Source organism: Heterodontus francisci, unplaced genomic scaffold (assembly GCF_036365525.1).
Source record: "Heterodontus francisci isolate sHetFra1 unplaced genomic scaffold, sHetFra1.hap1 HAP1_SCAFFOLD_683, whole genome shotgun sequence".
NCBI lineage: Eukaryota > Metazoa > Chordata > Chondrichthyes > Heterodontiformes > Heterodontidae > Heterodontus > Heterodontus francisci.
This window is the reverse complement of record NW_027140515.1, coordinates 421314-447356: the sequence shown is the minus strand read 5'-3', so window position 1 is coordinate 447356 and position 26043 is coordinate 421314. Positions and strand designations below refer to the sequence as shown.

The window sequence follows — 26043 nt, the reverse complement described above, 5'->3', positions numbered from 1 at the left end:
GGTGGTCAGTGGTTTGTGAAGCAGCGCCTGGAGTGGCTATAAAGGCCAATTCTAGAGTGACAGGCTCTTCCACAGGTGCTGCAGATAAAATTGGTTGTCGGGGCTGTTACACAGTTGGCTCTCCCCTTGCGCTTCTGTCTTTTTTCCTGCCAACTGCTAAGTCTCTTCGACTTGCCACTCTTTAGCCCCGTCTTTATGGCTGCCCGCCAGCTCTGGCGATCCCTGGCAACTGACTCCCACGACTTGTGATCAATGTCACACGATTTCATGTCGCGTTTGCAGACGTCTTTATAGCGGAGACATGGACGGCCGGTGGGTCTGATACCAGTGGCGAGCTCGCTGTACAATGTGTCTTTGGGGATCCTGCCATCTTCCATGCGGCTCACATGGCCAAGCCATCTCAAGCGCTGCTGACTCAGTAGTGTGTATATGCTGGGGATGTTGGCCGCCTCGAGGACTTCTGTGTTGGAGATACGGTCCTGCCACCTGATGCCAAGGATTCTCCAGAGGCAGCGAAGATGGAATGAATTGAGACGTCGCTCTTGGCTGACATACGTTGTCCAGGCCTCGCTACCGTAGAGCAAGGTACTGAGGACACAGGCTTGATACACTCGGACTTTTGTGTTCCGTGTCAGTGCGCCATTTTCCCACACTCTCTTGGCCAGTCTGGACATAGCAGTGGAAGCCTTTCCCATGCGCTTGTTGATTTCTGTATCTAGAGACAGGTTACTGGTGATAGTTGAGCCTAGGTAGGTGAACTCTTGAACCACTTCCAGAGCGTGGTCGCCAATATTGATGGATGGAGCATTTCTGACGTCCTGTCCCATGATGTTCATCTTCTTGAGGCTGATGGTTAGGCCAGATTCGTTGCAGGCAGCCGCAATCCTGTCGATGATTCTCTGCAGACACTCTTCAGTGTGAGATGTTAAAGCAGCATCGTCAGCAAAGAGGAGTCCCCTGATGAGGACTTTCCGTACTTTGGTCTTAGCTCTTAGACGGGCAAGGTTGAACAACCTGCCCCTGATCTTGTGTGGAGGAAAATTCCTTCTTCAGAGGATTTGAACGCATGTGAAAGCAGCAGGGAGAAGAAAATCCCAAAAAGTGTGGGTGCGAGAACACAGCCCTGTTTCACGCCACTCAGGAGAGGAAAGGGGTCTGATGAGGCGCTGCCATGTTGAATTGTGCCTTTCATAGTGTCATGGAATGAGGTGATGATACTTAGTAGCTTTGGTGGACATCCGATCTTTGCTAGAAGTCTGAAGAGACCACGTCTGCTGATGAGGTCAACGGCTTTGGTGAGATCAATGAAAGCAACGTAGAGGGGCATCTGTTGTTCACGGCATTTCTCCTGTATCTGGCGAAGGGAGAACAGCATGTCAACGGTGGATGTCTCTGCTCGAAAGCCACACTGTGCCTCAGGGTAGACACAGTCAGCCAGCTTCTGCAGCCTGTTTAAAGTGACTCGAGTGAAGACTTTCCCCACTCTACCTCCTTTTTAAATAGTGGGGTTACATTAGCTACCCTCCAATCCGTTGGAACTGTTCCAGAGTCTATAGCATTTTGAAAAATGACCAGCAATGCATCTACTATTTCTAGGGCCACTTCCTTAAGTACTCTGGGATGTATGCCATCAGGCCCTGGGGACTTATCAGCCTTCAATCCCATCAATTTCCCCAACACCATTTCCCTGCTAATACCAATTTCATTCAGTTCCTCCTTCTCACTCGACCCTGTATTCCCCAACATTTCTGGGAGGTAATTTATCTCCTCCTTTGTGAAGACAGAACCAAACTATGTATTTAATTGGTCTGCCATTTCTTTGTTCCCCATTATAAATTCCCCCGTTTCTGACGGTAAGGGACCCACATTTGTCTTCACGATTCTTTTTCTCTTCCCATCTTTTACAGTCAGTTTTTATGTTCTCTGCAAGCTTACTCTCATACTCTATTTTCACCTTCTTAATCAATCCCTTTGTCCTCCTTTGCTGAATTCTAAACTGCTCCCAATCCTCAGGTTTGCTGCTTGTTCTGGCCATTTTCTATTTCTCCTCCTTGGATCGAATACTATCCCTAATTTCTTTTGTAAGTCACTCTGAGCCACCCTTCCTGTTTTATTTTTGCGCCAGACAGGAATGAACAATTGTTGTAATTCATCCATTCGCTCTTTAAATGCTAGCCATTGCCTATCCACTGTCAACCCTTTAAGTAACGTTCCCCAATCTATCATAGCCAACTCGCGCCTCATACTTTCATAGTTTCCTTTATTCAGATTCAGGACCCTAGTCTCGGAATCAACTCTCTTACTCTCCATCTTAATGAAGAATTCTACATGTTATGCTCGCTCTTCCCCAAGAGACCCTGCACAACAAGATTGTTAACTAATCCTTTCTCATTACACAATACCCAGTCTAGGATGGCCTGTTCTCTAGTTGGTCCGTCAACGTATCGGTCCAAAAAATCATCATGTGCACACTCCAGGAATTCCTCCTCTACAATGTTATTGCTAATTTGGTTTGCCCGATCTATATGTAGATTAATATCACCCATAATTACAGTTGCACCTTTATTGCATGCATCTCTAATTTCCTGTTTAGTGTCATCCTGTACATCACCACTGCTATTTGGGGGACTACATACAACCCCACCAACGTTTTCCATCCCTTGATGTTTCCTAGCTCCACCCAGACAAATTCCACATCATGATTTTCCGAGCCAATAACCTTCCTCACTATTGTATTGATTTCCTCCTTTACTAACAACACTACCTCATCTCCTTTCCCTTTTTGCCTGTCCTTCCTAAATATTGAATACCCCTGGATGTTCAGTTCCTATCCTTGGTCACCCCGCAGCCATGTCTCCGTAATCACAACTATATTGTATCCATTTACATCGATTTGCTCAGTTAATTCCCCTACCTTATTGCGAATACTCCGCGCATTAAGACACAATACCTTTAGGCTTGTCTTTTCAACATTCATCGTCATCTTAGCATTATTTCGCACTATGGCCCTATTTGTTTCTTGCCCTTGATTTCTATGCCTTCTACTTTTGCCTTTATGTTTCCTGTCTTTCGTTTCTATCCTTGTTTCCTCCTCTGCAGTTTCCCCGCTCAGGTTCCCATCCCCCTGCCATTCTAGTTTAAATCCTCCCAACAGCACTAGCAAATGCCCCCGCGAGGATATCGGTTCCAGTCCTGCCTGGGTGTAACCTGTCCCACTTGTACAGGTCCCACCTTCCCCAGAACCGGTCCTGATGTCCCAGGAATCTAAATCCCTCTCTCCTGCACCATTTCTCCAGCCACGCATTCATCTGGTCTATTCTCCTATTCACTACACACAGCCCCAGATTCACTGCACACAAATCCCAATTCACTGTACACAGATCCCAATTCACTCTACACAGACCCAGATTCACTGTACACAGATCCAGAATCACTCTACACAGACCCAGAATCACTACACACAGACCCAGATTCACGACACACAGACCTGATCCACTGTACACGGATCCCGATTCACTGTACACAGACCCAGATTCAATGTACACAGATCCCGATTCACTGTACACAGATCCCGATTCAATGTACACAGACCCAGATTCAATGTACACAGATCCCGATTCACTGTACACAGATCCCGATTCAATGTACACAGACCCAGATTCAATGTACACAGATCCCGATTCACTGTACACAGATCCCGATTCAATGTACACAGACCCAGATTCAATGTACACAGATCCCGATTCACTGTACACAGACCCAGATTCAATGTACACAGACCCAGATTCAATGTACACAGATCCCGATTCACTGTACACAGATCCCGATTCAATGTACACAGACCCAGATTCAATGTACACAGATCCCGATTCACTGTACACAGATCCCGATTCAATGTACACAGACCCAGATTCAATGTACACAGATCCCGATTCACTGCACACAGACCCAGATTCACTACACACAGACCAGATTCACTGTACACAGACCCAGATTCAATGTACACAGACCCAGATTCAATGCACACAGACCCCGATTCACTGCACACAGACCCAGATTCACTACACACAGACCTGATTCACTGTACACAGACCCAGATTCAATGTACACAGCCCCAGATTCACTGTACACAGCCCCAGATTCACTCTACACAGATCCCAATTCACTGTACACAGATCCCGAATCACTGTACACAGACCCAGATTCACTGTACACAGACCCGGATTCACTACACATAGACCCAGAATCACGACACACAGATCCCGATTCACTGTACACAGACCCAAATTCACGACACACAGACCTGATTCACTGTACACAGACCCAGATTCACTGCACACAGACGCCGAATCCGTGCCACACGCCCTGTGCCCACTTAACACTCTCTAAGTGAGGTCATAATTGAAAAGAGCTAACACCTAATTGCAATGTGTGCATAATAACTGGGAGTAAAAACTTGCAGCGTAAGGTCTTTCCGACCTTAGCAAGCTAATTTGAGAACTGGTGTATTGTCCGAGGGTGATGCTCGGAAGCACTCACACAATAACAGGCTACAAGGTGCTCACAGGTTTCAGCAATGTTATTTATTAAAATACTTTGCTTCCATTCGGGATCAGTACTGACAGATTTATAGATTCAGGATTAATCTCCACTTGTCGAATAGGAGGCTGATTAGGTCATTTTCAATTCCTCTCCTCCCTGTCACAGCCCACCGCAAGTAGTGCACAGGATCCAGGTAATTCACCTCTGGTCCCCGTGTGTTGCTTTGTTCCGAGTGCCGTCTTGCTCGAGGAGCCTGTTTCCGATAAGCAGAAAGCAGTGGTAAGCAGGAAAGTCAATGGGGGATCAATGGACTGAGATACACGCTCACCATCAAAGCAACATTATCCGCAGAATAAACCAGAAGGCACAGGTTCGCACCGAGAGACACTCAGGACTGTGTAAAATTGTGCATTGGGGACTGTGTATGGCAGTGCAAGGGGTGTATGTGTACAGGAGTGTTTTGAGGGTCTGTGTACAGTAGTGTATTGGGTGCATGTGTACAGGAGTGTTTTGAGGGTCTGTGTACAGTAGTGTATTGGGTGCATGTGTACAGGAGTGTTTTGAGGGTCTGTGTACAGTAGTGTATTGGGTGTATGTGTACAGGAGTGTTTTGAGGGTCTGTGTACAGTAGTGTATTGGGTGTATGTGTACAGGAGTGTTTTGAGGGTCTGTGTACAGTAGTGTATTGGGTGTATGTGTACAGGAGTGTTTTGAGGGTCTGTGTACAGTAGTGTATTGGGTGTATGTGTACAGGAGTGTTTTGAGGGTCTGTATACAGTATTGTATTGGGTGTATGTGTACAGTAGTGTTTTGAGGGTCTGTGTACAGTAGTGTATTGGGTGTATGTGTACAGTAGTGTATTGAGGGGCTGTGTACAGTAGTGTATTCAGTATCTGCGTACAGTAGTATATTGAGTTTCTGTATACAGTAGTGTATTGAGTGTCTGTGTACAGTGGTGTAGTCAGTATCTGTGTACAGTAGTATATTGAGTTTCTGTATACAGTAGTGTATTGAGTGTCTGTGTACAGTAGTATATTAAGTATCTGTGTACAGTAGTGCATTCAGTATCTGCGCACAGTAGTATATTGAGTTTCTATGTACAGTAGTGTATTGAGTGTCTGTGTACAGTAGTATATTGAGTTTCTGTATACAGTAGTATATTCAGTATCTGTGTACAGTAGTGTATTCAGTATCTGTGTACAGTAGTATATTCAGTATCTGTGTACAGTAGTGTACTGGGTATCTGTGTACAGTAGTATATTCAGTATCTGTGTACAGTAGTATATTCAGTATCTGTGCACAGTAGTGTATTTAGTGTCTGTGTACAGTAGTATATTGAGTATCTGTGTACAGTAGTATATTCAGTATCTGTGTACAGTAATGTATTCAGTATCTGCATACAGTAGTATATTGAGTTTCTGTATACAGTAGTGTATTGAGTGTCTGTGTTGAGTTGTATATTCAGTATCTGTGTACAGTAGTGTATTCAGTATCTGTGTACAGCAGTATATTGAGTGTATACAGTAGTGTACTGGGTATCTGTGTACAGTAGTATATTGAGTATCTGTGTACAGTAGTATGTTGAGTTTCTGTATACAGTAGTGTATTGAGTGTCTGTGTACAGTAGTGTATTGAGTTTCTGTATACAGTAGTGTACTGGGTATCTGTGTACAGTAGTATATTAAGTATCTGTGTACAGTAGTATATTGAGTTTCTGTATACAGTAGTGTACTGGGTATCTGTGTACAGTAGTATATTGAGTTTCTGTATACAGTAGTGTACTGGGTATCTGTGTACAGTAGTGTATTGAGTATCTGTGTACAGTAGTATGTTGAGTTTCTGTATACAGTAGTGTATTCAGTATCTGTGTACAGTAGTGTATTGAGTTTCTGTATACAGTAGTGTACTGGGTATCTGTGTACAGTAGTATATTAAGTATCTGTGTACAGTAGTATATTGAGTTTCTGTATACAGTAGTGTACTGGGTATCTGTGTACAGTAGTATATTGAGTTTCTGTATACAGTAGTGTACTGGGTATCTGTGTACAGTAGTATATTGAGTTTCTGTATACTGTAGTATATTGAGTGTCTGTGTACAGTAGTAAATTGTCTGTGTACAGTAGTATATTGAGTGTATACAGTAGTGTACTGGGTATCTGTGTACAGTAGTATATTGAGTATCTGTGTACAGTAGTATGTTGAGTTTCTGTATACAGTAGTGTATTCAGTATCTGTGTACAGTAGTGTATTGAGTTTCTGTATACAGTAGTGTACTGGGTATCTGTGTACAGTAGTATATTAAGTATCTGTGTACAGTAGTATATTGAGTTTCTGTATACAGTAGTGTACTGGGTATCTGTGTACAGTAGTATATTGAGTTTCTGTATACAGTAGTGTACTGGGTATCTGTGTACAGTAGTATATTGAGTTTCTGTATACTGTAGTATATTGAGTGTCTGTGTACAGTAGTAAATTGTCTGTGTACAGTAGTATATTGAGTATTTGTGTACAGTGGTGTATTCAGTATTTGTGTACAGTAGTGTACTGGGTATCTGTGTACAGTAGTGTATTGCGTTTCTGTATACAGTAGTGTACTGGGTATCTGTGTACAGTAGTGTATTCAGTATCTGTGTACAGTAGTATATTGAGTTTCTGTCTACAGTAGTGTACTGGGTATCTGTGCACAGTAGTGTATTCAGTATCTGTGTACAGTAATATATTGAGTTTCTGTATACAGTAGTGTACTGGGTATCTGTGTACAGTAGTGTATTCAGTATCTGTGTACAGTAATATATTGAGTTTCTGTATACAGTAGTGTACTGGGTATCTGTGTACAGTAGTGTATTCAGTATCTGTGTACAGTAGCATATTGAGTTTCTGTCTACAGTAGTGTACTGGGTATCTGTGTACAGTAGTATATTGAGTATCTGTGTACAGTGGTGTATTCAGTATTTGTGTACAGTAGTGTACTGGGTATCTGTGTACAGTAGTGTATTGAGTATGTGTACAGTAATGTATTGGCGGTCTATGTAGAGTGTGTACAGGCATTACTGTGTTGCAGACACTCTTCCTCTCCCCTCTGCCATTCAGAGCTCAGGTGTCTCTGCAATCTCATACCTGCCAATTTTCTGCCCTCGTCGCCTTTGGAATTCCACCTCATCTACGGTCCAGACAGCTCCCTTCACATTCTCAACACGGACAAAGCACTTATGGAGGCTCAGGTTGTGACGCACTGCATTCTGCAGAAGTGGCAGAGAGAATAGCAGTGTCAGGAGGGAGAGAGAGACAGGGAATCTGACACCAGAACGAAACAATACTGCCAGCAATGAGAGTCTGTCCGCAATCCTACCTTCCAGGTGGCTGTATTATACCGGAAAAATGCAAAGGTCCGAGTGAACCAGTGATAGATTTCATTCAGTGTCAGCTGTCGGTCTTCAGTCTCCAGGATAGCCTGAGAATAACAAAGAGGTATGAGTAAACAGCAAACACATATCAGAGAGTTACAGTGAGGAGTGTGGGATATATCAGAGTGTTACTGTGAGGGGTGTGGGATATATCAGAGTGTTACTGTGAGGGGTGTGGGATATATCAGAGTGTTACAGTGAGGAGTGTGGAATTTATCAGAGTGTTACAGTGAGGGGTGTGGGATATAAGAGAGTGTGACAGTGAGGGGTGTGGGATATATCAGAGTGTTACAGTGAGGGGTGTGGGGGATATCAGAGTGTTACAGTGAGGGGTGTGGGATTTATCAGAGTGTTAAAGTGAGGGGTGTGGGGGATATCAGAGTGTTACAGTGAGGGGTGTGGGATTTATCAGAGTGTTAAACTGAGGGGTGTGGGGGATATCAGAGTGTTACAGTGAGGGGTGTGGGGGACATCAGAGTGTTACAGTGAGGGGTGTGGGATATATCAGAGTGTTACTGTGAGGGGTGTGGGGGATATCAGAGTGTTACAGTGAGGGGTGTGGGATATATCAGAGTGTTACAGTGAGGGGTGTGGGGTATATCACAGTGTTACAGTGAGCGGGTGTGGGATATATCACAGTGTGACAATGAGGGGTGTGGGATATATCAGAGTGTTACAGTGAGGGGTGTGGGGGATATCAGAGTGTTACAGTGAGGGGTGTGGGGGATATCAGAGTGTTACAGTGAGGGGTGTGGGATATATCAGACTTTTACCATGAGGGTTGTGGGGTATATCACAGTGTTACAGTGAGGGGTGTGGGATATATCACAGTGTGACAGTGAGGGGTGTGGGATATATCAGAGTGTTACTGTGAGGGGTGTGGGATATATCAGAGTGTTACAGTGAGGGGTGTGGGATATATCACAGTGTTACAGTGAGGGGTGTGGGATATATCAGAGTGTTACAGTGATGGGTGTGGGATATATCAGAGTGTTACTGTGATGGGTGTGGGATATATCAGTGTGTTACAGTGAGGGGTGTGAGATATATCACAGTGTTACAGTGAGGGGTGTGGGATATATCAGAGTGTTACTGTGAGGGGTGTGGGGGATATCAGAGTGTTACAGTGAAGGGTGTGGGGGATATCAAAGTGTTACAGTGAGGGGTGTGGGATATATCAGACATTTACCATGAGGGGTGTGGGGTATATCACAGTGTTACAGTGAGGGGTGTGGGATATATCACAGTGTGACAGTGAGGGGTGTGGGATATATCAGATTGTAACAGTGAGGGGTGTGGGATATATCAGAATGTTACAGTGAGGGGTGTGGGATATATCAGAGTGTTACTGTGAGGTGTGTGGGAAATATCAGAGCGTTACTGTGAGGGGTGTGGGATATATCAGAGTGTTGCTGTGAGAGGTGTGGGATATATCAGAGTGTTACAGTGAGGGTGTGGGATATATCAGAGTGTTACTGTGAGGGGTGTGGGATATATCAGAGAGTTACAGTGAGGGGTGTGGGATATATCAGAGTGTTACAGTGAGGGGTGTGGGATATATCAGTGTGCTACAGTGAGGTGGTGTGGGATTTATCAGAGTGTTACAGTGAGGGGTGTGGGATATATCAGTGTGCTACAGTGAGGTGGTGTGGGATTTATCAGAGTGTTACAGTGAGGTGGTGTGGGTTATATCAGAGTGTTACAGTGAGTGGTGTGGGATATATCAGAGTGTTACAGTGAGGGGTGAGGGAATTTTCAGAGTGTTACAGCGAGGGGTGTGGGATATATCAAAGTGTTACAGTGAGGGGTGAGGGATTTTTCAGAGTGTTACAGTGAGGGGTGTTTGATATATCAGAGTGTTACAGTGAGGGGTGTGGGATATATCAGAGTGTTACAGTGAGGGGTGTGGGATATATCAGAGTGTTACAGTGAGGGGTGTGGGATTTTTCAGAGTGTTACAGTGAGGGGTGTTTGATATATCAGAGTGTTACAGTGAGGGGTGTGGGATATATCAGAGTGTTACAGTGAGGGGTGAGGGAATTTTCAGAGTGTTACAGTGAGGGGTGTGGGATATATCAGAGTTTTACCATGTGGGGTGTGGGGAATATCAAAGTGTTACAGTGAGGGGGTGTGGGGTATATCAGAGTGTTACAGTGAGGAGTGTGGGATATATCAGAATGTTACAGTGAGGGGGTGTGGGATATATCAGAGTGTTACAGTGAGGGGGTGTGGGGTATATCAGAGTGTTACAGTGATGTGGTGTGGGATATATCAGAGTGTTACAGTGAGGGGTGTGGGATATATCAGAGTGTTACAGTGAGGGGGTGTGGGGTATATCAGAGTGTTACAGTGATGTGGTGTGGGATATATCAGAGTGTTACAGTGAGGGGTGTGGGATATATCAGAGTGTTACAGTGAGGGGCTGTGGGATATATCAGAGTGTTACTGTGAGGGGTGTGGGATATATCAGAGTGTTACAGAGAGTGGTGTGGGATATATCAGTGTGTTACAGTGATGTGGTGTGGCATTTATCAGAGTGTTACAGTGAGTGGTGTGGGATATATCAGACTTTTACCATGAGGGGTGTGGGGTATATCACAGTGTTACAGTGAGGGGTGTGGGATATATCAGTGTGTTACAGTGAGAGGTGTGGGGTATATCAGACTTTTACCATGAGGGGTGTGGGGTATATCACGGTGTTACAGTGAGGGGTGTGGGATATATCAGTGTGTTACAGTGAGGGGTGTGGGATATATCAGAGTGTTACAGTGAGGGGGTGTGGGGTATATCAAAGTGTTACAGTGAGGGGTGAGGGATTTTTCAGAGTGTTACAGTGAGGGGTGTTTGATATATCAGAGTGTTACAGTGAGGGGCTGTGGGATATGTCAGAATGTTACAGTGAGGGGTGTGGGATATATCAGAGTGTGACAGTGAGGGGTGTGGGATATATCAGAGTGTTACAGTGAGGGGTAAATTATTTTTCAGAGTGTTACAGTGAGGGGTGTGGGATATATCAGAGTGTTACAGTGAGGGGTGTTTGATATATCAGAGTGTTACAGTGAGGGGCTGTGGGATATATCAGAATGTTAAAGTGAGGGGTGTGGGATATATCAGAGTGTTAAAGTGAGGGTGTGTGGGATATATCAGTGTGTTGCAGTGAGGCATGTGGGATATATCAGAGTGTTACAGTGAGGGGTGTGGGGGATATCAGAGGGTTACAGTGAGGGGTGTGGGATATATCAGTGTGTTGCAGTGAGGCATGTGGGATATATCAGAGTGTTACAGTGAGGGGTGTGGGGGATATCAGACTTTTACCGTGAGGGGTGTGGGGTATATCACAGTGTCACAGTGAGGGGTGTGGGATATATCACAGTGTTACAGTGAGGGGTGTGGGATATATCAGAGTGTTACAGTGAGGGGTGTGGGGGATATCAGAGTGTTACAGTGAGGGGTGTGGGATATATCAGGCTTTTACCATGAGGGGTGTGGGGTATATCACAGTGTTACAGTGAGCGGGTGTGGGATATATCACAGTGTGACAGTGAGGGGTGTGGGATATATCAGAGTGTTACTGTGAGGGGTGTGGGGGATATCAGAGTGTTACAGTGAGGGGTGTGGGGGATATCAGAGTGTTACAGTGAGGGGTGTGGGATATATCAGACTTTTACCATGAGGGTTGTGGGGTATATCACAGTGTTACAGTGAGGGGTGTGGGATATATCACAGTGTGACAGTGAGGGGTGTGGGATATATCAGAGTGTTACTGTGAGGGGTGTGGGATATATCACAGTGTTACAGTGAGGGGTGTGGGATATATCAGAGTGTTACAGTGATGGGTGTGGGATATATCAGAGTGTTACTGTGAGGGGTGTGGGATATATCAGAGTGTTACAGTGAGGGGTGTGGGATATATCACAGTGTTACAGTGAGGGGTGTGGGATATATCAGAGTGTTACAGTGATGGGTGTGGGATATATCAGAGTGTTACAGTGAGGGGTGTGGGATATATCACAGTGTGACAGTGAGGGGTGTGGGATATATCAGAGTGTTACTGTGAGGGGTGTGGGATATATCAGAGTGTTACAGTGAGGGGTGTGGGATATATCACAGTGTTACAGTGAGGGGTGTGGGATATATCAGAGTGTTACAGTGAGGGGTGTGGGATATATCACAGTGTTACAGTGAGGGGTGTGGGATATATCAGAGTGTTACACTGATGGGTGTGGGATATATCAGAGTGTTAAAGTGAGGGGGTGTGGGGTATACCATTTGGTTACAGTGGGGGGTGTGGGATATATCAGAGTGTGACAGTGAGGTGGTGTGGGATATATCAGAGTGTTACAGTGAGGGGTGTGGGATATATCAGTGTGTTGCAGTGAGGCATGTGGGATATATCAGAGTGTTACAGTGAGGGGTGTGGGGGATATCAGACTTTTACCGTGAGGGGTGTGGGGTATATCACAGTGTCACAGTGAGGGGTGTGGGATATATCACAGTGTTACAGTGAGGGCTGTGGGATATATCAGAGTGTTACAGTGAGGGGTGTGGGGGATATCAGAGTGTTACAGTGAGGGGTGTGGGATATATCAGGCTTTTACCATGAGGGGTGTGGGGTATATCACAGTGTTACAGTGAGCGGGTGTGGGATATATCACAGTGTGACAGTGAGGGGTGTGGGATATATCAGAGTGTTACAGTGAGGGGTGTGGGATATATCAGACTTTTACCATGAGGGTTGTGGGGTATATCACAGTGTTACAGTGAGGGGTGTGGGATATATCAGAGTGTTACAGTGAGGGGTGTGGGGGATATCAGAGTGTTACAGTGAGGGGTGTGGGATATATCAGGCTTTTACCATGAGGGTTGTGGGGTATATCACAGTGTTACAGTGAGGGGTGTGGGATATATCAGAGTGTTACAGTGAGGGGTGTGGGGGATATCACAGTGTGACAGTGAGGGGTGTGGGATATATCAGAGTGTTACTGTGATGGGTGTGGGATATATCAGAGTGTTACTGTGAGGGGTGTGGGATATATCAGTGTGTTACAGTGAGGGGTGTGGGATATATCAGTGTGTTACAGTGAGGGGTGTGGGATATATCAGTGTGTTACTGTGATGGGTGTGGGATATATCAGAGTGTTACTGTGAGGGGTGTGGGATATATCAGTGTGTTACAGTGAGGGGTGTGGGATATATCAGAGTGTTACAGTGAGGGGGTGTGGGATATATCAGAGTGTTACAGTGAGGGGGTGTGGGATATATCAGAGTGTTACAGTGAGGGGTGTGGGATATATCAGAGTGTTACTGTGAGGGGTGTGGGATATATCAGAGTGTTACAGTGAGGGGTGTGGGATATATCAGAGTGTTACTGTGAGGGGTGTGGGGGATATCAGAGTGTTACAGTGAAGGGTGTGGGGGATATCAGAGTGTTACAGTGAGGGGTGTGGGATATATCAGACATTTACCATGAGGGGTGTGGGGTATATCACAGTGTTACAGTGAGGGGTGTGGGATATATCACAGTGTGACAGTGAGGGGTGTGGGATATATCAGAGTGTTACTGTGAGGGGTGTGGGGTATATCACAGAGTTACAGTGAGGGGTGTGGGATATATCACAGTGTTACAGTGAGGAGTGTGGGATATATCAGAGTGTTACTGTGAGGGGTGTGGGATATATCAGAGTGTTACAGTGAGGGTGTGGGATATATCAGAGTGTTACTGTGAGGGGTGTGGGATATATCAGAGAGTTACAGTGAGGGGTGTGGGATATATCAGAGTGCTACAGTGAGTGGTGTGGGATATATCAGTGTGCTACAGTGAGGTGTTGTGGGACTTATCAGAGTGTTACAGTGAGTGGTGTGGGAGATATCAGTGTGCTACAGTGAGGTGTTGTGGGATATATCAGAGTGTTACAGTGAGGGGTGAGGGAATTTTCAGAGTGTTACAGCGAGGGGTGTGGGATATATCAGAGTGCTACAGTGAGGTGGTGTGGGACTTATCAGAGTGTTACAGTGAGTGGTGTGGGAGATATCAGTGTGCTACAGTGAGGTGTTGTGGGATATATCAGAGTGTTACAGTGAGGGGTGAGGGAATTTTCAGAGTGTTACAGCGAGGGGTGTGGGATATATCAGAGTGCTACAGTGAGGTGGTGTGGGACTTATCAGAGTGTTACAGTGAGTGGTGTGGGAGATATCAGTGTGCTACAGTGAGGTGGTGTGGGATTTATCAGAGTGTTACAGTGAGTGGTGTGGGATATATGAGTGTGCTACAGTGAGGTGGTGTGGGATTTATCAGAGTGTTACAGTGAGGTGGTGTGGGTTATATCAGAGTGTTACAGTGAGGGGTGAGGGAATTTTCAGAGTGTTACAGCGAGGGGTGTGGGATATATCAAAGTGTTACAGTGAGGGGTGAGGGATTTTTCAGAGTGTTACAGTGAGGGGTGTTTGATATATCAGAGTGTTACAGTGAGGGGTGTGGGATATATCAGAGTGTTACAGTGAGGGGTGTGGGATATATCAGAGTGTTACAGTGAGGGGTGTGGGATTTTTCAGAGTGTTACAGTGAGGGGTGTGGGATATATCAGAGTGTTACAGTGAGGGGTGAGGGATTTTTCAGAGTGTTACAGTGAGGGGTGTTTGATATATCAGAGTGTTACAGTGAGGGGTGTGGGATATATCAGAGTGTTACAGTGAGGGGTGAGGGAATTTTCAGAGTGTTACAGTGAGGGGTGTGAGATATATCAGAGTTTTACCATGTGGGGTGTGGGGTATATCAAAGTGTTACAGTGAGGGGTGATGTATTTTTCAGAGTGTTACAGTGAGGGGTGTTTGATATATCAGAATGTTACAGTGAGGGGGTGTGGGATATATCAGAGTGTTACAGTGAGGGGGTGTGGGGTATATCAGAGTGTTACAGTGATGTGGTGTGGGATATATCAGAGTGTTACAGTGAGGGGTGTGGGATATATCAGAGTGTTACAGTGAGGGGGTGTGGGGTATATCAGAGTGTTACAGTGATGTGGTGTGGGATATATCAGAGTGTTACAGTGAGGGGTGTGGGATATATCAGAGTGTTACTGTGAGGGGCTGTGGGATATATCAGAGTGTTACTGTGAGGGGTGTGGGATATATCAGAGTGTTACAGAGAGTGGTGTGGGATATATCAGTGTGTTACAGTGATGTGGTGTGGGATTTATCAGAGTGTTACAGTGAGTGGTGTGGGATATATCAGAGTGTTACAGTGAGGGATGTGGGATATAGCAGTGTGTTACAGTGAGAGGTGTGGGCTATATCAAAGTGTTACAGTGAGGGGTGAGGGATTTTTCAGAGTGTTACAGTGAGGGGTGTTTGATATATCAGAGTGTGACAGTGAGGGGTGTGGGATATATCAGAGTGTGACAGTGAGGGGTGTGGGATATATCAGAGTGTTACAGTGAGGGGTAAATTATTTTTCAGAGTGTTACAGTGAGGGGTGTGGGATATATCAGAGTGTTACAGTGAGGGGTGTTTGATATATCAGAGTGTTACAGTGAGGGGCTGTGGGATATATCAGAATGTTAAAGTGAGGGGTGTGGGATATATCAGAGTGTTAAAGTGAGGGGGTGTGGGGTATACCATTTGGTTACAGTGGGGGGTGTGGGATATATCAGAGTGTGACAGTGAGGTGGTGTGGGATATATCAGAGTGTTACAGTGAGGCATGTGGGAGATATCAGAGTGTTACAGTGAGGGGTGTGGGGTATTTCAGAGTGTTACAGTGAGGGGTGTGGGATATATCACAGTGTTACAGTGAGGGGCTGTGGGGTATATCAGAATGTTACAGTGAGGGGTGTGGGATATATCAGAGTGTTACAGTGAGGGGCAGTGGGATATATCAGAATGTTACAGTGAGAGGTGTGGGATATATCTGAGTTTTACATTGAGGGGTGTGGGATATATCAGAATGTTAGAGTGAGGGGTTGTGGGGTATATCATTTTCTTACAGTGAGGGGTGTGGGATCTATCAGAGTGTTACAGTGACGTGGTGTGGGATTTATCAGAGTGTTACAGTGAGGGGTGAATTATTTTTCAGAGTGTTACAGTGAGGGGTGTTTGATATATCAGAATGTTACAGTGAGGGGTGTGGGATATATCAGAGTGTTACAGTGAGGGGTGTTTGATATATCAGAGTGTTACAGTGAGGGGCTGTGGGATATATCAGAATGTTAAAGTGAGGGGTGTGGGATATATCAGAGTGTGACAGTGAGGTGGTGTGGGATATATCAGAGTGTTACAGTGAGGGGGTGTGGGATATACAGTGTGTTGCAGTGAGGCATGTGGGATATATCAGAGTGTTACAGTGAGGGGGTGTGGGATATATCAGAGTGTTACAGTGAGGCATGTGGGAGATATCAGAGTGTTACAATGAGGGGTGTGGGGTATATCAGATTGTTACAGTGAGGGGTGTGGGATATATCACAGTGTTACAGTGAGGGGTGTGGGATACTTCAGTGTGTTACAGTGAGGGGTGTGGGATATATCAGAGTGTTACAGTGAGGGGTGTGGGATACATCAGTGTGTTACAGTGAGGGGTGTGGGATATATCAGAGTGTTACAGTGAGGGGCAGTGGGATATATCAGAATGTAACAGTGAGGGGTGTGGGATATATCAGAATGTTAGAGTGAGGGGTTGTGGGGTATATCATTTTCTTACAGTGAGGGGTGTGGGATCTATCAGAGTGTTACAGTGACGTGGTGTGGGATATATGAGTATTACAGTGAGGTGGTGTGGGGTAAATCAGAGTGTTACAGTGAGGTGTGTGGGATATATCAGAGTGTTACAGTGAGGGGTGTGGGAGATATCAGAGTGTTACAGTGAGGGGGTGTGGGATATATCAGAGTGTTACAGTGAGGGGGTGTGGGATATATCAGAGTGTTACAGTGAGGGGTGCGGGATATATCAGAGTGTTACAGTGAGGGGGTGTGGGATATATCAGAGTGTTACAGTGAGGGGGTGTGGGATATATCAGAGAGTTACAGTGAGGCATGTGGGAGATATCAGAGTGCTACAGTGAGGGGTGTGGGATATATCAGAGTGTTACAGTGAGTGGTGTGGGGTATATCAGAGTGTTACAGTGAGTGGTGTGGGGTATATCAGAGTGTAACAGTGAGGGGTGTGGGATATATCAGAGTGTTACAGTGAGGCATGTGGGAGATATCAGAGTGCTACAGTGAAGGGTGTGGGATATATCAGAGTGTTACAGTGAGGGGCTGTGGGATACATCAGAATGTTACAGTGAGGGGTGTTTGATATATCAGAATGTTACAGTGAGGGGGTGTGGGATATATCAGAGTGTTACAGTGAGGGGGTGTGGGGTATATCAGAGTGTTACAGTGATGTGGTGTGGGATATATCAGAGTGTTACAGTGAGGGGTGTGGGATATATCAGAGTGTTACAGTGAGGGGGTGTGGGGTATATCAGAGTGTTACAGTGATGTGGTGTGGGATATATCAGAGTGTTACAGTGAGGGGTGTGGGATATATCAGAGTGTTACAGTGAGGGGCTGTGGGATATATCAGAGTGTTACTGTGAGGGGTGTGGGATATATCAGAGTGTTACAGAGAGTGGTGTGGGATATATCAGTGTGTTACAGTGATGTGGTGTGGGATTTATCAGAGTGTTACAGTGAGTGGTGTGGGATATATCAGAGTGTTACAGTGAGGGGTGTGGGATATATCAGACTTTTACCATGAGGGGTGTGGGGTATATCACAGTGTTACAGTGAGGGGTGTGGGATATATCAGTGTGTTACAGTGAGAGGTGTGGGCTATATCAAAGTGTTACAGTGAGGGGTGAGGGATTTTTCAGAGTGTTACAGTGAGGGGTGTTTGATATATCAGAGTGTTTACAGTGAGGGGCTGTGGGATATGTCAGAATGTTACAGTGAGGGGGTGTGGGATATATCAGAGTGTTACAGTGAGGGGCTGTGGGATATATCAGAGTGTTACAGTGAGGGGTGTGGGATATATCAGTGTGTTGCAGTGAGGCATGTGGGATATATCAGAGTGTTACAGTGAGGGGGTGTGGGGTATACCATTTGGTTACAGTGGGGGGTGTGGGATATATCAGAGTGTGACAGTGAGGTGGTGTGGGATATATCAGAGTGTTACAGTGAGGGGTGTGGGATATATCAGTGTGTTGCAGTGAGGCATGTGGGATATATCAGAGTGTTACAGTGAGGGGGTGTGGGATATATCAGAGTGTTACAGTGAGGGGTGTGGGATATATCAGAGTGTTACAGTGAGGCATGTGGGAGATATCAGAGTGTTACAGTGAGGGGTGTGGGGTATTTCAGAGTGTTACAGTGAGGGGTGTGGGATATATCAGAGTGTTACAGTGAGGGGCTGTGGGGTATATCAGAATGTTACAGTGAGGGGTGTGGGATATATCAGAGTGTTACAGTGAGGGGCAGTGGGATATATCAGAATGTTACAGTGAGGGGTGTGGGATATATCTGAGTTTTACATTGAGGGGTGTGGGATATATCAGAGTGTTACAATGACGTGGTGTGGGATATATCAGAGTGTTACAGTGAGGGGTGTGGGATTTATCAGAGTGTTACAGTGAGGGGTGAGTTATTTTTCAGAGTGTTACAGTGAGGGGTGTTTGATATATCAGAATGTTACAGTGAGGGGTGTGCGATATATCAGAGTGTTACAGTGAGGGGTGTTTGATATATCAGAGTGTTACAGTGAGGGGCTGTGGGATATATCAGAATGTTAAAGTGAGGGGTGTGGGATATATCAGAGTGTGACAGTGAGGTTGTGTGGGATATATCAGAGTGTTACAGTGAGGGGGTGTGGGATATACAGTGTGTTGCAGTGAGGCATGTGGGATATATCAGAGTGTTACAGTGAGGGGGTGTGGGATATATCAGAGTGTTACAGTGAGGCATGTGGGAGATATCAGAGTGTTACAATGAGGGGTGTGGGGTATATCAGATTGTTACAGTGAGGGGTGTGGGATATATCACAGTGTTACAGTGATGGGTGTGGGATATATCAGAATGTTAGAGTGAGGGGTTGTGGGGTATATCATTTTCTTACAGTGAGGGGTGTGGGATCTATCAGAGTGTTACAGTGAGGGGTGTGGGATATATCAGTGTGTTACAGTGAGGGGTGTGGGATATATCAGAGTGTTACAGTGAGGGGTGTGGGATATATCAGAGTGTTACAGTGAGGGGTGTGGGATATATCAGAGTGTTACAGTGACGTGGTGTGGGATATATGAGTATTACAGTGAGTTGGTGTGGGGTATATCAGAGTGTTACAGTGAGGTGTGTGGGATATATCAGAGTGTTACAGTGAGGGGTGTGGGAGATATCAGAGTGTTACAGTGAGGTGTGTGGGATATATCAGAGTGTTACAGTGAGGGGTGTGGGATATATCAGAGTGTTACAGTGAGGGGTGTGGGATATATCAGAGTGTTACAGTGAGGGGTGTGGGGTATATCAGAGTGTTACAGTGAGTGGTGTGGGATATATCAGAGTGTTACAGTGAGGGGGTGTGGGATATATCACAGTGTTACAGTGATGGGTGTGGGATATATCAGAATGTTAGAGTGAGGGGTTGTGGGGTATATCATTTTCTTACAGTGAGGGGTGTGGGATCTATCAGAGTGTTCCAGTGAGGGGTGTGGGATATATCAGTGTGTTACAGTGAGGGGTGTGGGATATATCAGAGTGTTACAGTGAGTGGTGTGGGATATATCAGAGTGTTACAGTGAGGGGGTGTGGGAGATATCAGAGTGTTACAGTGAGTGGTGTGGGAGATATCAGAGTGTTACAGTGAGTGGTGTGGGATATATCAGAGTGTTACAGTGAGGGGCTGTGGGATACATCAGAATGTTACAGTGAGGGGTGTGGGATATATCAGACTGTTACAGTGAGGGGTGTGGGATATATCAGTGTGTTACAGTGAGGGGTGTGGGATATATCAGTGTGTTACAGTGAGGGGTGTGGGGTATATCAGAGTATTACAGTGAGGGGTGTGGGATATATCAGACTGTTACAGTGAGGGGTGTGGGATATATCAGTGTGTTACAGTGAGGGGTGTGGGATATATCAGTGTGTTACAGTGAGGGGTGTGGGGATATCAGAGTGTTACAGTGAGGGGTGTGGGGTATATCAGAGTATTACAGTGAGGGGTGTGGGATATATCAGACTGTTACAGTGAGGGGTGTGGGATATATCAGTGTGTTACAGTGAGGGGTGTGGGATATATCAGTGTGTTACAGTGAGGGGTGTGGGGTATATCAGAGTATTACAGTGAGGGGTGTGGGATATATCAGACTGTTACAGTGAGGGGTGTGGGATATATCAGTGTGTTACAGTGAGGGGTGTGGGATATATCAGTGTGTTACAGTGAGGGGTGTGGGGTATATCAGAGTATTACAGTGAGGGGTGTGGGATATATCAGACTGTTACAGTGAGGGGTGTGGGATATATCAGTGTGTTACAGTGAGGGGTGTGGGATATATCAGTGTGTTACAGTGAGGGGTGTGGGGATATCAGAGTGTTACAGTGAGGGGTGTGGGGTATATCAGAGTATTACAGTGAGGGGTGTGGGAGATATCAGACTGTTACAGTGAGGGGTGTGGGGTATATCAGAGTGTTACAGTGAGGGGTGTAGGATATATCAGAGTGTTACCGTGAGGGGTGTGGGGATATCAGAGTGTTACAGTGAGGGGTGTGGGGTATATCAGAGTGTTACCGTGAGGGGTGTGGGGATATCAGAGTGTTACAGTGAGGGGTGTGGGGTATATCAGAGTGTTACAGTGAGTGGTGTGGGGTATATCAGAGTGTTACAGTGAGGGGTGTGGGATATATCAGAGTGTTACAGTGAGGGGTGTGGGATATATCAGAGTGTTACAGTGAGGTGGTGTGGGTTATATCAGAGTTTTACAGTGAGGCATGTGGGAGACATCAGAGTGTTACAGTGAGGGGTGTGGGATTTATCAGAGTGTTACAGTGAGGTGGTGTGGGTTATATCAGAGTGTGACAGTGAGGGGTGTGGGATATATCAGAGTGTTACAGTGAGGGGTGAGGGAATTTTCAGAGTGTTACAGTGAGGGGTGTGGGATATATCAAAGTGTTACAGTGAGGGGTGAGGGATTTTTCAGAGTGTTACAGTGAGGGGTGTGGGATATATCAAAGTGTTACAGTGAGGGGTGAGGGATATATCAGAGTGTTACAGTGAGGGGTGTGGGATATATCAGAGTGTTACAGTGAGGGGTGTGGGATATATCAGAGTGTGACAGTGAGGGGTGTGGGATTTTTCAGAGTGTTACAGTGAGGGGTGTTTGATATATCAGAGTGTTACAGTGAGGGGTGTGGGATATATCAGAGTGTTACAGTGAGGGTTGAGGGAATTTTCAGAGTGTTACAGTGAGAGGTGTGGGATATATCAGAGTGTTACAGTGAGGGTGTGGGATTTCTCAGAGCGTTACTGTGAGGGGTGTGTGATATATCAGAGTGTTACTGTGAGAGGTGTGGGATATATCAGAGTGTTACTGTGAGGGTTGTGGGATATATCAGAGTGTTACAGTGAGGGGTGTGGGATATATCAGAGTGTTATACTGAGGGGTGAGGGAATTTTCAGAGTGTTACAGTGAGGGGTGTTTTATATATCAGAGTGTTACAGTGAGGGGCTGTGGGATATATCAGAATGTTAAAGTGAGGGGTGTGGGATATATCAGAGTGTTACAGTGAGGGGTTGTGGGGTATATCAGAGTGTTACAGTGAGGTGGTGTGGGATATATCAGAGTGCAACAGTGAGGGGGTGTGGGATATATCAGAGTGTTACAGTGAGGGGCTGTGGGATATATCAGAGTGTTACTGTGAGGGGTGTGGGATATATCAGTGTGTTACAGTGATGTCGTGTGGGATTTATCAGAGTGTTACAGTGAGTGGTGTGGGATATATCAGAGTGTTACAGTGAGGGGTGTGGGATATATCAGAGTTTTACCGTTTGGAGTGTGGGGTATATCAGTGTGTTACAGTGAGAGGTGTGGGGTATATCAAAGTGTTACAGTGAGTGGTGAGGGATTTTTCAGAGTGTTACAGTGAGGGGTGTTTGATATATCAGAATGTTACAGTGAGGGCTGTGGGATATATCAGTGTGTTGCAGTGAGGCATGTGGGATATATCAGAGTGTTACGCTGAGGGGGTGTGGGATATATCAGAGTGTTACAGTGAGGGGTGTAGGATATATCAGAGTGTTACAGTGAGGCATGTGGGATATATCAGAGTGTTACAGTGAGGGGGTGTGGGATATATCAGTGTGTTGCAGTGAGGCATGTGGGGTATATCAGTGTGTTACAGTGAGGGGCTGTGGGGTATATCAGAATGTTACAGTGAGGGGTGTGGGATATATCAGAGTGTTACAGTGAGGGTTGTGGGATATATCAGAGTGTTACAGTGAGGGGCTGTGGGATATATCAGAATGTTACAATGAGGGGTGTGGGATATATCTGAGTTTTACATTGAGGGGTGTGGGATATATCAGAATGTTAGAGTGAGGGGTTGTGGGGTATATCATTTTCTTACAGTGAGGGATGTGGGATCTATCAGAGTGTTACAGTGAGGGGTGTGGGATATATCAGAGTGTTACAGTGAGGGGTGTGTTATTTTTCAGAGTGTTACAGTGAGGGGTGTTTGATATATCAGAATGTTACAGGGAGCGGTGTGGGATATATCAGAGTGTTACAGTGAGGGGTGTTTGATATATCAGAGTGTTACAGTGAGGGGCTGTGGGATATATCAGAATGTTACAGTGAGGGGTGTGGGATATATCAGAGTGTTACAGTGAGGGGGTGTGGGATATATCAGTGTGTTGCAGTGAGGCATGTGGGAGATATCAGAGTGTTACAGTGAGGGGTGTGGGATATGTCACAGTGTTACAGTGAGGCATGTGGGAGATATCAGAGTGTTACAGTGAGGGATGTGGGAAATATCCCAGTTATATCGTGATTGCTGTTGGGTATATCAGAGTGTTACAGTGAGGGGTGTGAGATATATCAGAGTGTTACAGTGAGGGGCTGTGGGATATATCCGAATGTTACTGTGAGGGTTGTGGGAATGTTACTGTGATGGGGTGTGGGGTATATCAGAATGTGACAGTGAGGGGTGTGGGATATATCACAGTGTTGCAGTGAGGCATGTGGGAGATATCAGAGTGTTACAGTGAGGGGTGAGGGATATATCCGAGTTTTATCGTGAGGGGTGTGGGGTAAATCAGTGTGTTACAGTGAGGGGTGTGGGATATATCAGAGTGTTACAGTGAGGGGTGTGGGATATATCAGAGTGTTGCAGTGAGGGGTGTGGGATATATCAGAGTTTTACCGTGTGGGGTGTGTGGTCTATCAGAGTGTTTCAGTGAAGGGTGTGGGGTATATCAGAGTGTTACAGTGAGGGGTGTGGGGTATATCAGAGTGTTACAGTGAGGGGTGTGGGATATATCAGAGTGTTACAGTGAGGGGTGTGGGGATATCAGAGTGTTACAGTGAGGGGTGTGGGATATATCAGAGTGTTACAGTGAGGGGTGTGGGGATATCAGAGTGTTACAGTGAGGGGTGTGGGGTATATCAGAGTGTTACAGTGAAGGGTGTGGGGTATATCAGAGTGTTACAGTGAGGGGTGTGGGGATATCAGAGTGTTAAAGTGAGGCTTGTGGGGAGATCAGAGTGTTACAGTGAGGGGCTGTGGGATACATCACAATGTTACAGTGAGGGGTGTGGGATATATCAGAGTGTTACAGTGAGGGGTGTGGGATATATCAGAGTTTTACCGTGTGGGGTGTGGGGTACATCAGTGTGTTCCAGTGAGGGGTGTGGGATATATCTGAGTTTTACCATGAGGGGTGTGGGGTATATCAAAGTGTTACAGTGAGGGGTGAGGGATTTTTCAGAGTGTTACAGTGAAGGGTGTGGGATATATCAGTGTGTTACAGTGAGAGGTGTGGGGTCTATCACAGCGTTACAGTGAGGGGTGTGGGATGTATCAGAGTGTTACAGTGAGGGACCGTGGGATATATCAGAGTGTTACAGTGAGGGGTGTGGTATATATAAGAGTGTTACAGTGAGGGGGTGTGGGATATATCAGTGAGTTACAGTGAGGCACGTGGGAGATATCAGAGTGTGACAGTGAGGGGAGTGGGAAATATCCCAGTTTTATCGTGAAGGGTGTGGGGTATATCAGAGTGTTACAGTGAGGGTGTGGGATATATCAGAGCGTTACTGTGAGGGGTGTGGGATATATCAGAGTGTTACTGTGAGAGGTGTGGGATATATCAGAGTGTTACTGTGAGGGTTGTGGGATATATCAGAGTGTTACAGTGAGGGGTGTGGGATATATCAGAGTGTTACACTGAGGGGTAAGGGAATTTTCAGAGTGTTACAATGAGGGGTGTTTTATATATCAGGGTGTTACAGTGAGGGGCTGTGGGATATATCAGAATGTTAAAGTGAGGGGTGTGGGATATATCAGAGTGTTACAGTGAGGGGTTGTGGGGTATACCATTTGGTTACAGTGAGGGGTGTGGGATATATCAGAGTGTTACAGTGAGGTGGTGTGGGATATATCAGAGTGCTACAGTGAGGGGGTGTGGGATATATCAGAGTGTTACAGTGAGGGGCTGTGGGATATATCAGAGTGTTACTGTGAGGGGTGTGGGATATATCAGTGTGTTACAGTGATGTGGTGTGGGATTTATCAGAGTGTTACAGTGAGTGGTGTGGGATATATCAGAGTGTTACAGTGAGGGGTGTGGGATATATCAGAGTTTTACCGTTTGGAGTGTGGGGTATATCAGAGTGTTACAGTGATGTGGTGTGGGATATATCAGAGTGTTACAGTGAGGGGTGTGGGATATATCAGTGTGTTACAGTGAGGGGCGTGGGATATATCAGAGTGTTACAGTGAGGGGTGTGGGATATATCACAGTGTTACAGTGAGGGGTGTGGGATATATCAGAGTGTTACAGTAATGTTTTGTGGGATATATCAGAGTGTTACAGTGAGGGGTGTGGGATATATCAGTGTGTTACAGTGATGTGGTGTGGGATATATCAGAGTGTTACAGTGAGCGATGTGGGATATATCAGAGTGTTACAGTGAGGGGTGTGGGGTATATCAGAATGTTACAGTGAGGGGTGTGGGATATATCAGAGTGTGACAGTGAGCGATGTGGGATATATCAGAGTGTTACAGTGAGGGGTGAGTTATTTTTCAGAGTGTTACAGTGAGGGGTGTTTGATATATCTGAATGTTACAGTGAGGGGTGTGGGATATACCATTTTGTTACAGTGAGGGGTGTGGAAGATATCAGAGTGTGACAGTGAGGAGGGTGTGGGGTATACCATTTGGTTACAGTGAGGGGTGTGGAAGATATCAGAGTGTTACAGTGAGGTGGTGTAGGATATATCAGAGTGTTACAGTGAGGGGGTGTGGGATATATCAGTGTGTTGCAGTGACGCATGTGGGATATATCAGAGTGTTACGGTGAGGGGGTGTGGGATATATCAGTGTGTTGCAGTGAGGCATGTGGGGTATATCAGTGTGTTACAGTGAGGGGCTGTGGGGTATATCAGAATGTTACAGTGAGGGGTGTGGGATATATCAGAGTGTTACAGTGAGGCATGTGGGATATATCAGAGTGTTACAGTGAGGGGGTGTGGGATATATCAGTGTGTTGCAGTGAGGCATGTGGGGTATATCAGTGTGTTACAGTGAGGGGCTGTGGGGTATATCAGAATGTTACAGTGAGGGGTGTGGGATATATCAGAGTGTTGCAGTGAGGGGTGTGGGATGTATCAGAGTGTTACAGTGAGGGGGTGTGGGTTATATCAGAATGTTACAGTGAGGGGTGTGGGATATATCAGAGTGTTACAGTGAGGGGCTGTGGGATACATCACAATGTTACAGTGAGGGGTGTGGGATATATCAGAGTGTTACAGTGAAGGGTGTGGGGTATATCAGAGTGTTACAGTGAGGGGTGTGGGATATATCAGAGTTTTACCGTGTGGGGTGTGGGGTACATCAGTGTGTTCCAGTGAGGGGTGT

General features: G+C 45.8%; 1 protein-coding gene across 9 annotated transcripts in view; it reads right to left on the bottom strand.

Moving 5' to 3' along the window:
• Positions 1–4590: 4590 nt before the first annotated feature.
• Positions 4591–26043, bottom strand: part of LOC137360040 (forkhead box protein P2-like) — a 192534-nt gene continuing 171081 nt past the window's right edge. For all 9 annotated transcript variants that reach the window (XM_068025632.1, XM_068025636.1, XM_068025629.1 and 6 more), the window contains exons 10-12: positions 7892–7993; positions 7660–7781; positions 4591–4795 (exon numbers count right to left, since the gene is read on the bottom strand). In XM_068025632.1, the coding sequence (XP_067881733.1) occupies positions 4741–4795; positions 7660–7781; positions 7892–7993 (279 nt within the window). In that variant the 3' untranslated portion in view covers positions 4591–4740. The remainder of the gene's footprint in view (positions 4796–7659; positions 7782–7891; positions 7994–26043) is intronic.